The sequence below is a fragment of the Oryctolagus cuniculus genome, chromosome 15 (genome assembly GCF_964237555.1).
Source record: "Oryctolagus cuniculus chromosome 15, mOryCun1.1, whole genome shotgun sequence".
NCBI classification, from domain to species: domain Eukaryota; kingdom Metazoa; phylum Chordata; class Mammalia; order Lagomorpha; family Leporidae; genus Oryctolagus; species Oryctolagus cuniculus.
In genome coordinates, this window is record NC_091446.1 from 32436356 (window position 1) to 32448777 (window position 12422).

At 54.2% G+C, this 12422-nt stretch overlaps 1 protein-coding gene across 1 annotated transcript in view; it reads left to right on the forward strand.

Annotated features, from left to right (window-relative positions):
• Positions 1-3296: 3296 nt before the first annotated feature.
• RRP12 (ribosomal RNA processing 12 homolog) overlaps positions 3297-12422 on the forward strand; it is a 28803-nt gene continuing 19677 nt past the window's right edge. The window contains exons 1-10 of the mRNA XM_002718602.5: positions 3297-3515; positions 3920-4149; positions 5357-5440; positions 6529-6605; positions 8300-8405; positions 8582-8698; positions 9740-9878; positions 9970-10097; positions 11221-11319; positions 11908-11999. Coding sequence (XP_002718648.2) covers positions 3377-3515; positions 3920-4149; positions 5357-5440; positions 6529-6605; positions 8300-8405; positions 8582-8698; positions 9740-9878; positions 9970-10097; positions 11221-11319; positions 11908-11999 — 1211 coding nt within the window. The 5' untranslated portion in view covers positions 3297-3376. The remainder of the gene's footprint in view (positions 3516-3919; positions 4150-5356; positions 5441-6528; positions 6606-8299; positions 8406-8581; positions 8699-9739; positions 9879-9969; positions 10098-11220; positions 11320-11907; positions 12000-12422) is intronic.

Sequence of the window (12422 nt, forward strand, 5' to 3'; positions counted from 1 at the left end):
AGTACTTCACATGCATTGTCTTAGAGGTAGATGTTATCACCTCCATTTTACAGATGGGGAAGCCTGAGGCTCAGCGAGTAAGCTCAGAGACACACAGAAAGTAGTGGTGCTTGAATTCCACTCTGGAGTGCCTGCCGGGACCTATCCACACACAGGACTGCCTGGTCCTTCTCAGCCATATGTAGGTACTGATCCTGGGCACTGCTGATGCCCGTCGGGGGGAGCTGTTGGGGAGGTGAAGGAAGGTGAGCCCTGGGGTGCACCCGGGGCAGAGAGTGTACTTTGGCTCCTTGTGTCCTCCCCACACTCATGCCTCCTGGAGGAGACTCCGTGTTGGCAGCGCAGGTTAGAGGGCCAGTGGTGGCCTGCGGCACTTCCAATGCCCGTTCCAGATGGTGGCTCATCCAGTGGCTGTGTCCAGTTCTGTTGAGACTCAGTTTGGAGGCCAATAGGAAAAGGGTGGAGAGGCCATCACCGCCCTGGGCCTCTGCATCTCCCCATCTGACTTTAGAAATCCCAGCTGGTTCCTTCCCTTCCCTTTCTGGCTTCTCTACAGAGTCTCAGCCCTAATATGTTGTTGGTGGAGCGCCCTCTGGTGGCGAAGAGGCACCACACACCCTTTGCAAAGCGGCTAACAAGCATTTTGGGGATGTCTTTGTTTTGAAACAGATACACACTTTTTTTTAAGTTTTATAATATTCTCTCTTTTTTAAAATTTGGAATGCAGAGTTACAGATAGAGAGAGAGGGATAGACAGAGATAGAAAAAGAGAAATAAAAGAGAGAGCTTCCATCCGCTGGTTCACTCCCCACCTTCAGGTTGGTTGCAGTCTTTCTCCCAGAGCTGGCAGAGGAAGGGGCTGGGCCCCTGGGGAGAATCGGACTGGCTGCAGGAGATCTGGGCTATCTTGTGTGACCTTGGCCTTTAACTCACACCTCCAGGCTGGCTGCAATCTTTCACCCAGCATTGGCAGTGGAGGAAGCTGAGCCCCTAAGGGGGAGACAGGCCATCTCCAGGAGACTTCCGTTATCTTCATGAGCCCCAGGCCAATCAACATCCATATATGAAACCCCTGTCCGATGGGCACCCCAATAGAATGACCCAATGAACAGATAGTAATTCCTCAAAGCCAGTGTCCTGTTCGGGCATTCCACCTGGTCTCCTCTTGGACCAGACGCTTTTATGTCAAATAAAAGTTTTTGTCCCTTTGCAAATTGTTTCCGGCTTGAGACAGGTAACACGTACTACATGCAATCTAATGAAAATATCTCCTTCTGCTCTTTAGCTTGTCTTTTAATGCTCTTAGTGGTGTCTTTTCATGAACAGAATTTCTCCGTTTAGTGTATTTGAGTTCCTTAATGCGTTCCTTTACAGCAGGTGTTGCTGTGTCTCAGTAAATAAATGACCACGCTGTGAGCGCTTGAGCAGATCCTTCCACCTTTCTGGACTGGGCAAACCATGAAGAGCTGGGCAACACTGGTGGTTTGTAGACATTCTGAGAACGTCAGCAAGCTAACCCTTCATTTTGGTAAATAACATTCTTTGAAAAATCCTCCTTTTTACTATTGCTTTATAAAAGAAAGGGCACTTGCACATCATTATATTGTACTTGTTTTACTGCAGAACAATGGAAATATTGTCAGCAGTCATCTAGGTTTCCTGTGACCCGTGACCTGGTGACACAGACCCCTGCCTCCCAGCATGCAGGCTGCGCTCTGTGGCTTTCACTTTACTCACTGTTTTCTACCCCTGGCTCTCAGACCAAAACTTGCTTCTAGGCCACTCTTAACTTCCTCTTAAGTGTATCATTTTATTTGTATTTATTTATTTATTTTTATTTGAGAGAGAAACTCTTATCTACTGGTTCACAACACAAAGGCTCACAGAAGCCAGGGTGAAGCCACGCCTCCCACGGGGGTGGCAGGGACCCAAGTGCTACCTTCCAGGGTCTCATCAGCAGGAGCTGGAATCCAGGGTGGAGGCCGGCGCTGTGCCATGGGAGGCTAAGCCTCCGCCTGTGGCGCTGCCATCTCATGTGGGCACCGGTTCCTGTCCTGGCTGTTCGTTCCACTTCCAATCCAGCTCTCTGCTAATGGCCTGCAAATGCTTAGGGCTCCCGCACCGGTGTGGGAGACCCAGAAGAGGCTCCTGGTTCCGGGCTTCGGATTGGCCTAGCTGCGGCCATCTGGGGAGTGAACCCGAACCAGCAGATGGAGGACCTTTCTCTCTGTCTCTCCCTCTCTCTATCTGTAACTCTACCTCTCAGATAAATAAATGAAACCTTAAAAAGAAAAATCCAAAGTGGAGCCAGACTCATACCCAGGCAGTCTGACATGGGAGGCAGACATTCCAATTGGAGCGTCTTAAGGCCTTTTGAGGAGGGTCCCAGGGAAGTTGGAACATCTCTGAAGTGCTTGCTGGTTCTGAGGTGGAATTCAGAGATTAAGGGATGGATGGGACCAGCGCTGTGAGGCAGTTGTTAACGCCCCAGTCTGCAGCGCTGTCATCCCATGTGGGTGCACGTTCGAGACCCGGCTGCTCCACTTTCGGGAGCTAGCAACAACTCTCCAGTTCTCTGTTATGGCCTGGGAAAGCAGTAGAAGATAGCCCAAGTCCTTGGGCCCCTGCACCTGTGTGGGAGATCAGGAAGAGGCTCCTGGCCCTTGGCTTCTGATTGGCGTGGCTCCGGCCGTTGCAGCAAATTGGGGAGTGAACCAGTGGATGGAAAACCTCTCTCTCTCTCTCTCTCTGCCTCTCCTCTCTCTGTGTAACTCTGACTTTCAAATAAATAAATAAGTCTTTTAAAAAAGAGAGAGAAAGAGATTAAGGGGTGAACTTGGGACTGAGGGCTGTCGAGGGCAAGTGTGGCATACCAGTGGGTATGCCCAGGAATAATGGAAAATAGCAAAGCGAGTCTAGAGCTCCTGGGCTGCTTTTTGATCTTTTCCTGCCAGAGTTTCACTCCCTCAGGTCTCCACGGAATGCGATTCTTTTGAGTAAATTTGTTTCTATGCCTAACTTTTGAAATGAGATTTCCAAAAGTTATACAGACGTAGATTTGTTTGTTATTTTAAGTTACAAAAGCACTCCAATGTTATAAGGCTCATCCCTGGGGCCAAGAACTGGGGCCCTGGAGAAGGAGCCCCCAGAGAATCCCTAGCAACCGAAGCTCCTCCCTAGCAACGGCTCTCCTCGGAACGGTTCTGGGATCCAAGGCTCTGCGCAAAGGCAAAACCGGATGTTGATGGTATTGCCATGGTAACGGACGGGAGCCCGGAAGTGACGCCAGAGGAAAAGGAAGTGGAGTGCGGAGAGGACCCACGTGGATTCCGCGCGTGCCTGGAAGCCGGTGCTTCCCCGCCGGGTCTCAGCCAACATGGGCCGCTCGGGGAAGTTGCCCTCCGGTGTCTCGGCCAAGTTGAAGCGCTGGAAGAAAGGCCACAGCAGCGACAGCAACCCTGCCATCTCCCGCCACCGCGAAGCCGCCCGCAGCCGCTTCTTCAGCCGGCCGTCAGGTAGCAGGGCGGAGACGGGGCTGGACCGGCGTCGGGCGGGGGCGGGGGCGGGGCGGTCCGCGCGGGGCTGGGGGCTCCCGAGGGTCCGGGGCCCGGGCGTCGGCCCTGTCAGCTCTTCCAGTGCCCTGAACAGGTGCTGTGGGGGAACGACTTGTCGGGTGGCGCGGCGTCAAGTTGGGACTCGCTGTTAACCTGCAGTGGCGCGGGCTCCCCGAGCGTTTTCACCGGGGCTTGCGCGCTGACTGCCACCGGGCACGCGGGAGCAGGACGCGCTCGCTTCTTTAAGTTTTAGGCCCGAATTCCGCCTCTTGGCTTGGGGGTGTGTTTCACAGGACTCGTGTTCTCTAGGCAGAGGAAGGGTTGGGTGGAGCTTGGGGCCGATGCTTGTGCCTGTCGCCTCGCAGGCAAGAGCGACCTGACGGTTGATGCTGTCAAGTTGCATAATGAGCTGCAGTCAGGGTCCCTGCGCCTGGGCAGCCGCGGAGCCCCGGAGACGGCCATGGAGGAAGAGGGGGAGCTGGCTGTCACCGAGAAGTCCTCCGGCACCTTCCTGAGCGGCCTCTCCGACTGCACCAACGTCACCTTCAGCAAAGTGCAGCGCTTCTGGGAGTCCAGCTCGGCTGCTCACAAAGAGGTAGGGAGGCCTCGCACGGCTGCCTGGCAGCGAGGAGGGGCCACCAGAGCCCGGAGCCCTGGCCATCAGCTGTCTGCTGACCGCAGGTGGTATTTCTGTCTGCTGTGTCATCTTTTCTATCCTCGGTGTCTCTACACATTACCCTAGTTCCCACGTTCTTTTTATGTTTAAAGATTTATTTTTATTTGAAAGGCAGAGTTACAGAGAGGCAGAGAGAGGCCAAGACTGGTCTTCTCCCCAAAGGACCACAACAGCGGAGCTGGGCCAATCTGAAGCCAGGAGCCAGGTGCTTCTCCTGGTCTCCCATGCAGGTGCAGGGCCCAAGCACTTGGGCCATCCTCCACTGCACTCCCGAACCACAGCAGAGAGCTGGACTGGAAGAGGAGCAACCGGGACAGAATCCGGCGCCCCAGTCGGGACTAGAACCTGGGGTGCCGGCGCTGCAGGTGGAGGATTAGCCTAGTGAGCCGCCGTGCCGGCCTAAAGATTTATTTTATTTATGTGAAAGAGTTACAGAGAGAAGTGGAGACAGAGAGGTGAAGACAGCAGGTGTTCCATCTGCTAGTGCATTCCCCAGATGGCTGCAACAGCCGGAGCTGCGCCAGTCCAAAGCCAGGAGCCAGGAGCTACTTCTGGGTCTCCCACGTGGGTGCGGAGGCCCAAGGACTTGGGCCATCTTCTACTGCTTTCATTATATCTTACATCCGCTATTCTGCAACCGTTTTCCCCACCAAGGAGGATTTCTAAGTTTGTATGTATACACACACACACTTAGTTCCTTATTCTTTTCCATCAGTGCATAGTACTTCAGTATATTGTGTTATGTAGTATTATACACTAAGTAAGCACGTTAACAGGAAGCTGGACCAGAAGTGGAACAGACTCTAGCCAGCCTTGGGCTGTCGGATGGCAGCTTCGTTAATCCCTTGTTGAGACTGGTTCTGATTTGTTGTTGCAGTGGACAAACCTGTCCATACACGTTTGGGCATTCATACAAGTAGTTGTCGAAGAAACCGTCTATGAGGAAGTTGTAGCAAGCATGCTGTCTGTCCTGCTGTTTGCTGGCCCTGCGGTGGGCATCCCGGCTGAGTGCCGCTCAGCTTCTCTGTCCCTGGGCTCTTTCCTGTTGATTCATGAGGGGCAAGCCTGGGGCCCGTGGGGCAGGGTCGGTCGGAGATGCTTCAGGGCTGTCTCCCCTCGCGTGCAGATCTGTGCTGTGCTGGCCGCCGTCACCGAGGTGATCCGCTCCCAGGGCGGGAAGGAGACGGAGACCGAGTACTTTGCCGCTCTGGTGAGTGGGTGCAGCGGGGGGAGGAGAGGTGACACCGATCCAGCGGGTTATTCAGGCTGTGGCGCCCCGGGGGGAGCGAGGGCTCACCGTGAGCAGGTGAGGACGCCGCCGCGTCTGTTCTCCGGGCTTGGGGAGGCCTGCAGCCTCTGCTGCAGTGATCTCGTAAAGCGAGAGCCCGCCGCTCTGCCTCCTCTTCCTGTGTCTCTGAAGACGGTTGAGCTGGGGAGATCGTCTAGGAAAATGGTTTTCCAAGTGTGGTCTGAGGGCCCCAGCACTCTTCTTGGGGGTTGGCTGGGCCAGAATTATCTCCATCATGATACCTCTCTCACCCCTGTGAGCGTACTGTGGAGTCTCCCAGAAGCTATGTTCTGACAGCTAGTGGAGGTGCGCTTGTAGGTCCTTGTGTTTGTTTTGAAATTGTTCAGTTGTGATTGCTAATGTAAATATCGGCAGATACAACCTGTGAGCACAGCCTGCTCAGTGGGAGTCCTTGGTCATTTTCAAGGACATAAAAGTTTGAAAACCGCTGCTCTAGAACAGGGGTTGGCAGACTTTGCCTGTGGCCGAATCAGACCCATGGCCTGTTTTTGTACAGCCTGGGAGCTAAGAATGGTTTTTCCATTTCTGAAGGACTGAAACACACAGAGAGACGTGTGTAGCAGGGAGCGTATGTAGCCTGCAGAGCCCCAGACATTACTGCTGGCCCTTTACCGAGAGCTTGCACACCTCTGCTCCAGAGAGAGGAAGTATTTCAGGGAGCCGGGTATGGTGTGGGATTCTGTGTTGTGCTTGTTTGTTTTTGTTTTTTTCTATTCACATGCCAGGTGGTATTCTAAGTGTTTTACACATATCAATTCAATTAAACCTCACAACAACTTTATGAAGTGTGTTGTATATTATGAATGAGGAACTTGCGTCATAGGTTAAGTTATTAGGCCAAAGTTACATAGTGGCAGAGCTGGGGTTGAACCTGTGATGCCAGGGTTCTTGGCCATGGTCACTGTACTGGGCGCCTGGCTCCCCCTTCCCTCCTTTCTCCTTGCCTAGTGTGGCATACTGTCCACTCTCACCCTTGATCTGGTCCTCAGATGACCACCATGGAAGCAGTGGAGTCCCCGGAGTCTCTGGCCGCCGTGGCTTACCTGCTGAACCTCGTCCTGAAGCGGTGAGTCTCAGCTCCTGTTTGAACCTCACCTCTCCTTGTGCAGGAGGGAAACGAATGTGGCCAGGAGGAGCAGAGCCAGGACATTATTTTTAAAAGATAGTTGATTTAAATAAATTTTTTTTTATAGAGAGCGAGCACACGCACATGCACACATTCCCGCTTGCTGGTTACCCCCAGATGATGACAGTGACTGACCCGGGGCTGGGGCAGAAGCCAGGAGCCAGGAGCTCAGTCTAGGTCTCCTGTGTGGGTCCCGCAGTTACCTGCACCGTCACCGTTGCCGCCCAGAATCTGCATGGGCAGAAAGCTGGAAGCCGGAGCCAGGGCTGGGCATCGATGTGGGATATGGGCATCGTGACCGCCGCGCTGAGCACCCACCCGAGATGCCTGATTTTTCTTTTTAATTTTTAGTTTAGCTCTTTTTTTTTTTTTTTTAACAGATTCAATGTAGTTCTTAGATACAATTCTCTGATACTTGATTTTTTTTTAAAAGATTTATTTGGAATACAGAGTTAGAAAGAGAGATCTTCCATCTGCTGGTTCACTCTCCAAATAGCCACAATGGTCAGAGCTGAGCTGATCCAAAGTCAGGAGCCAGGAGCTTCTTCTGGGTCTCCCACATGGGTGCAGGGGCCCAGGCACTTGGGCCGTCTTCCACTGCTTTCCCAGGCCATAGCAGAGAGCTGGATCGGAAGTGGAGCAGCCAGGACTAGAACCAGCGCCGGCCGATACTTGATTTTTGAAGATGAAAAGTTCTGGAGATTGGTTGTGCAGCATTGTGAATATGCATAACACTACTGAACTGTGCCTTTAAAAATGGTTAAGGCCGGCGCCGCGGCTCACTAGGCTAATCCTCCGCCTTGCGGCGCCGGCACACCGGGTTCTAGTCCCGGTCGGGGCGCCGGATTCTGTCCCGGTTGCCCCTCTTCCAGGCCAGCTCTCTGCTGTGGCCCGGGAGTGCAGTGGAGGATGGCCCAAGTGCTTGGGCCCTGCACCCCATGGGAGACCAGGAAAAGCACCTGGCTCCTGGCTCCTGCCATCGGATTAGCGCGGTGCGCCAGCCGCAGCGCGCTGGCCGCGGCGACCATTGGAGGGTGAACCAACGGCAAAGGAAGACCTTTCTCTCTGTCTCTCTCTCTCACTGTCCACTCTGCCTGTCAAAAAAAAAAAAATGGTTAAGATGGTACAGTTTATGCTCTGCATATTTCACCACGATCTAATTAAAATAAAACTTTGGAAACGATAGCTTGTGTCAGGGGGCATTCTGTAGTCTCAGGCTCTGGGGGTGGCATGGGCCATCACACCCATGGAGTATGGGAGTTGGCACCTGGGGAAGGGGCAGCCCAAGGGTGGGAGCAGGCAGGGGAAAGAGCTGACAGGTTGGCACCAGTTTGGGTACTTGCTGCTAGGGGAGCGTGGCCAGGCAAGGTGGGGAGGGGAGGGAAGATGGGGGTGAGTGAGAACTCGGCTCATGGGTGATGCCGAGTGAGTAGTGGAGAGGGTGCAGGAGGAGGTCAGGCGGAAGTTCCTTACGTCTGAAGCGGGACTCCTGTCCTCAGGTCACTGCCCACCCGCTGAGTGGCTCGGGCAGCAGTGCCCCAGCTCTGTCCAGCTTCCTGCTTTGCACCACAGAGGGCTGCACCTGCTGCTCTTCAGAGGCCTCTCTGGGGTGACCTTCTCTCCTCTGCCCCCAGGGTGCCCAGTGCCGTGCTCATTAAGAAGTTCTCCGATACCTCCAAAGCCTTCATGGATGTCATGTCAGCCCAGGCCAGCAGTGGCTCCTCCTCTGCCCTCCGATGGGTTAGTGTTTGGCGCCCGGAGCCCATGTGATTTGGGTAAAGCTTGGCTGCTCCTGGGTGCTCTGTGCAGCCTCAGATGCCTCCCTTTGGGGTTTTCTGGAAGTGGTGAGGACCTGGGCTCTTTCCCATCCTGGCAGAGGCTGGTGGAGCTGAGGGACTCTGGCTTTCTTCTTTAAGGTCCTCTCCTGCCTGGCCACCCTTCTGCGGAAGCAAAACCTGGAGGCCTGGGGCTACCCCGTGACCCTTCAGGTGTACCATGGGCTCCTGAGCTTCACTGTGCACAGCAAGCCTAAGGTGAGACTGCGGGACCCCCAGGAAGTGGAGAGGTAGCAGAGCCACCCCGCAATGCAGGGGGCGGGAGCTTTCAGTCACACAGAGCCGCACCGAAGACTGGATTCACTGCCTGGTGTCTCCCGGGGCAAGTTACCTAATCTCCGTGAGCTTCCTGGTCCATCCCCTGGTTCCACTTCCGGCCTGCACAGTAAGGACGTGACACCTACCTGAGACTCCTGCCTCCCTCACAGGCTGGTGGCGGGGGCTCAGGGAGGTGGTTGCCTCCTGTTTCCCCCAGAAATTAAGGGCAGGGAGCACAATGATGATGGTCGTTCCCTGTGCTGAGCACCGTCATCCCAGATGGTCATATGCCTCCTTCCCTGTGTGTTCACGTGGTCTTTCCTCACTTTCTTCAGGCCTTGGCTAAAATGTCACCTCACACAGTGACACTTCCTCGACCCCTGTATAAAAAAGAAGTAGTACTGTTTTGTTGTCCCCGAGTGCTTTTCAGCTGTCTGTGTCTGGAGATGGGGGACGTGGGTGCTCAGAGCCTTGTGGGCTGGGCTATCGCAGCAGCCAGGAGCCCCAGGCTGAGGGATGAGGCCCCTACCCTTAAAGACAAAGTGGCTGGACTTGCAGGGCATCAGGGAGTTAGCACAGGCCAGGTGCCCCTTGTCTAGAAGGCTTGAGACCAGAAGTGCTCCAGATTTAAGAGTCATGCAGTTTTTGGAATATTTACCTGGCTGTTACTGATGCAGCGTTTTTAATCTGAAACCCGAACTACTCTGAAATCTGAACCTCTTCAGTGTCATGTTGGTCTTCAAATTTTCGGATTTTGGAATGGTTCAGGTTTTTGGATTAGGGAGCCTCACACTGTAACATAGCAGTGATTTGAACCAAGATTTGTCTTGCTCCACAGCTCAGACCTCTGTACACACAAAGGCCCCGGCCCAGCACAGGGTGTGGCAAGCTGTTCAGTTAAGCCTGGTTGGTGGGTGTGCCAGGCACCCACGGTACTGGCTCAGTGCTGATGTGGCCGTGTTCCTCTTTCCCTGCCCCCAGATCCGCAAGGCTGCCCAGCATGGAGTGTGCTCGGTCCTCAAGGGCAGCGAGTTCATGTTTGGTGAAAAGGCCCCTGCCCAGCATCCTGCTGCCGTTTCCACCGCCAAGTTCTGCATCCAGGAGATTGAGAAGTCTGGAGGTGGGAAAGCCAGACTGCGGGCAGGTGGATGGGAAGCCGTGGCTGGCCGCAGGGAGGGGGCTGGCGTCTAAACTGCTCCTTTGCCTGGCAGGCTCCAAGGAAGCCACCACCACGCTGCACATGCTGACGCTGCTGAAGGACACGCTGGCCTGCTTCCCAGAAGGCCTGGTGAAGAGCTGCAGCGAGACTCTCCTCCGGGTCATGACCTTAAGCCATGTGGTGAGCTCAGGCCCGAGAGCCAGAAGAAGAGGGGCCATGGTCAGACACCAGGCAGGGCCTGGGCTTTCCCTGCCCTGAAACCAAGGAGACCGCATCACGCGTGGTGTGGGGATAGGTAGGGCCAGCGCAGGGGCCTGGGCAGTTGGGGCTGACCACAGAGAGCAGGGCAGAGCAGGGATGAATCCGTGTCTGGGCAGGGAAAGTGTCAGCCCCCACCTCTGCTCCAGCCCGAGTCAGGTATTTCTACTTCACACGTGGATTTTCCTACCTAACAGGTTAGTGTCGCAGCTTTAACGACAGGTTAAAAATGACTGGCTGCTCTTCTGTCATCCTCGCATAATTCTTAGTCTTTATATAATCTCTTGATTATCCACATACACTTAAAAATTTTTATTATACAAGCAATACGATCACTGCTTAAAGGGAGGAAACCATATCATGGGACCAATCTCTTTCCCTCCAAGTCTCATTTCCTAAGGTAAACTGTGCCAGCAACTGTGAGCCCTTTCAGACCTGTTTTCTATGGATATATAACATACGTGAACACATGGGGCAACATGGCGTGTCATAGCATGCAGACCCTTTGTGGCCTGCCTTTTTAAGAGTTTAGTTTTTGCTTATTTATTTATTTATTTGAAAGTCAGAGGTACACAGAGAGAGGAAAGGCAGAGAGAGAGAGAGGTCTTTCTTCCGATGGTTCACTCACCAGTTGGCCGCAAATGGCCGGAGCTGTGCCAATCCGAAGCCAAGAGCCAGGAACCAGGAGCCTCTTCCAGGTCTCCCACGTGGGTGCAGGGCCCCAAGGACTTGGGCCATCTTCTACTGCTTTCCTGGGCCATAGCAGAGAGCTGGATCAGAAGTGGAGCAGCCAGGTCTCAAACTGGCGCCCATATGGGATGCCAGCGCTTCAGGCCAGGGCGTTAACCCGCTGCACCATAGTGCGGGCCCCCTTTAGTCGTCTTTTGTTGTTGTTGTTTTTTTAATTTGTTTGTTTTCTCCATTGTTTTTGTTTAACTCATTTAAAGGTTTGTGAGTGTCTGGGTGGGTGGGCAATGTTTGAGATAAGGGTCCAGGGTAGCCCTTGGCTTTGTGGGTCTTCTCTAAGCCTGTGTGTCCCCCACAGCTGGTGACAGCCTGTGCCATGCAGGCCTTTCACAGCCTCTTCCATGCCAAGCCAGGCCCAGGTACCCTGTCAGCAGAGCTCAACGCCCAGATCATCACGGTGAGGCCTGACGCTGGGCAAGGCGGGCATCTTGGGAGGCTGTGCTGGGGACACTGGTACTGCTCGCTGTCTTCAGAGCAAGGGTGAATGGCTGCACTGGGCTCCTGCACCAGAGGAGGCCAGGAGGCCAGCAAGCAGACGAGAGACCAGCTGCCGGGGTCACATTAGTGTTCATGGGAGCTGGGGCCCTGGCTCCTTCTTGAATAAACCATTTAAGCCTCGTCTCGTGGGATTCACAGATAGCTGAGGGCTCCCAACCTTGCAAATCTGTGAATGGGTTTTGACAGGGGCTACAACCTTCTCCCCAGAATGTATGTGTGTGCTCATGTGCCTTTTTCCAGAGAAGGGCTTTGGCTTATGCTAGATGCACAGATGAGTGTGACCTGTTTTACTCCCCTATGCCTAGGAGCTGTTCTCTCAAAGAAATGGAACTGAGAGAACTTTCTGGAGTGGGGCAAGATAGGAACTAGAAAAGCCATGGGGGCTGTGAGTTCCGAGGCTACATGCTGGTCCCCTGGGGCTGGAAAGGGATCATGGTCATTGGGACTGCTGCCAGCTGTACCTGCTTATTCCCTCTCCCACCTCTAGGCCTTATATGACTACGTTCCCAGTGAAAATGACTTACAGCCCATGCTCGCCTGGCTTAAGGTTATGGAGAAAGCCCACATCAACCTGGTCAGGTAGGAACAAGGAGGAGGGGTGTCCCAGGCCCTCCATCCGGCCTGCCTGCTCTGCGCCATGCAGGGCAAGGATGTGAGCTTGAGGCTGGTGAGGCAGCTTGCTGCCTAGGGCTGCAGACCAGCTCTCGTTTGGGAGAGGCACACAGTAGGGCAGCACAGACCTCTGGCCAGGGCCAGTTCCTTTCCTGCTGGAGCATTTGCCAGCTCACTGCGAGGTGAAACCCTGTGGGTTGGGTGCAGCATGCTCCAGGTCAGGGCTGGAACTCCGGCCCCACTCTCCATCCCCCTGGCTGTGCCATCCCGTGCCCGCTTGTTCCCTTGTCTGCTTTCTGCAGCTCCACCCTGTTCCCCACCTGGACCAGTGGCTTCTCTCGGTCTCATCATCCTGTGAACCTGCCTCCTGCTTTGTGTCACTGTGTTCAT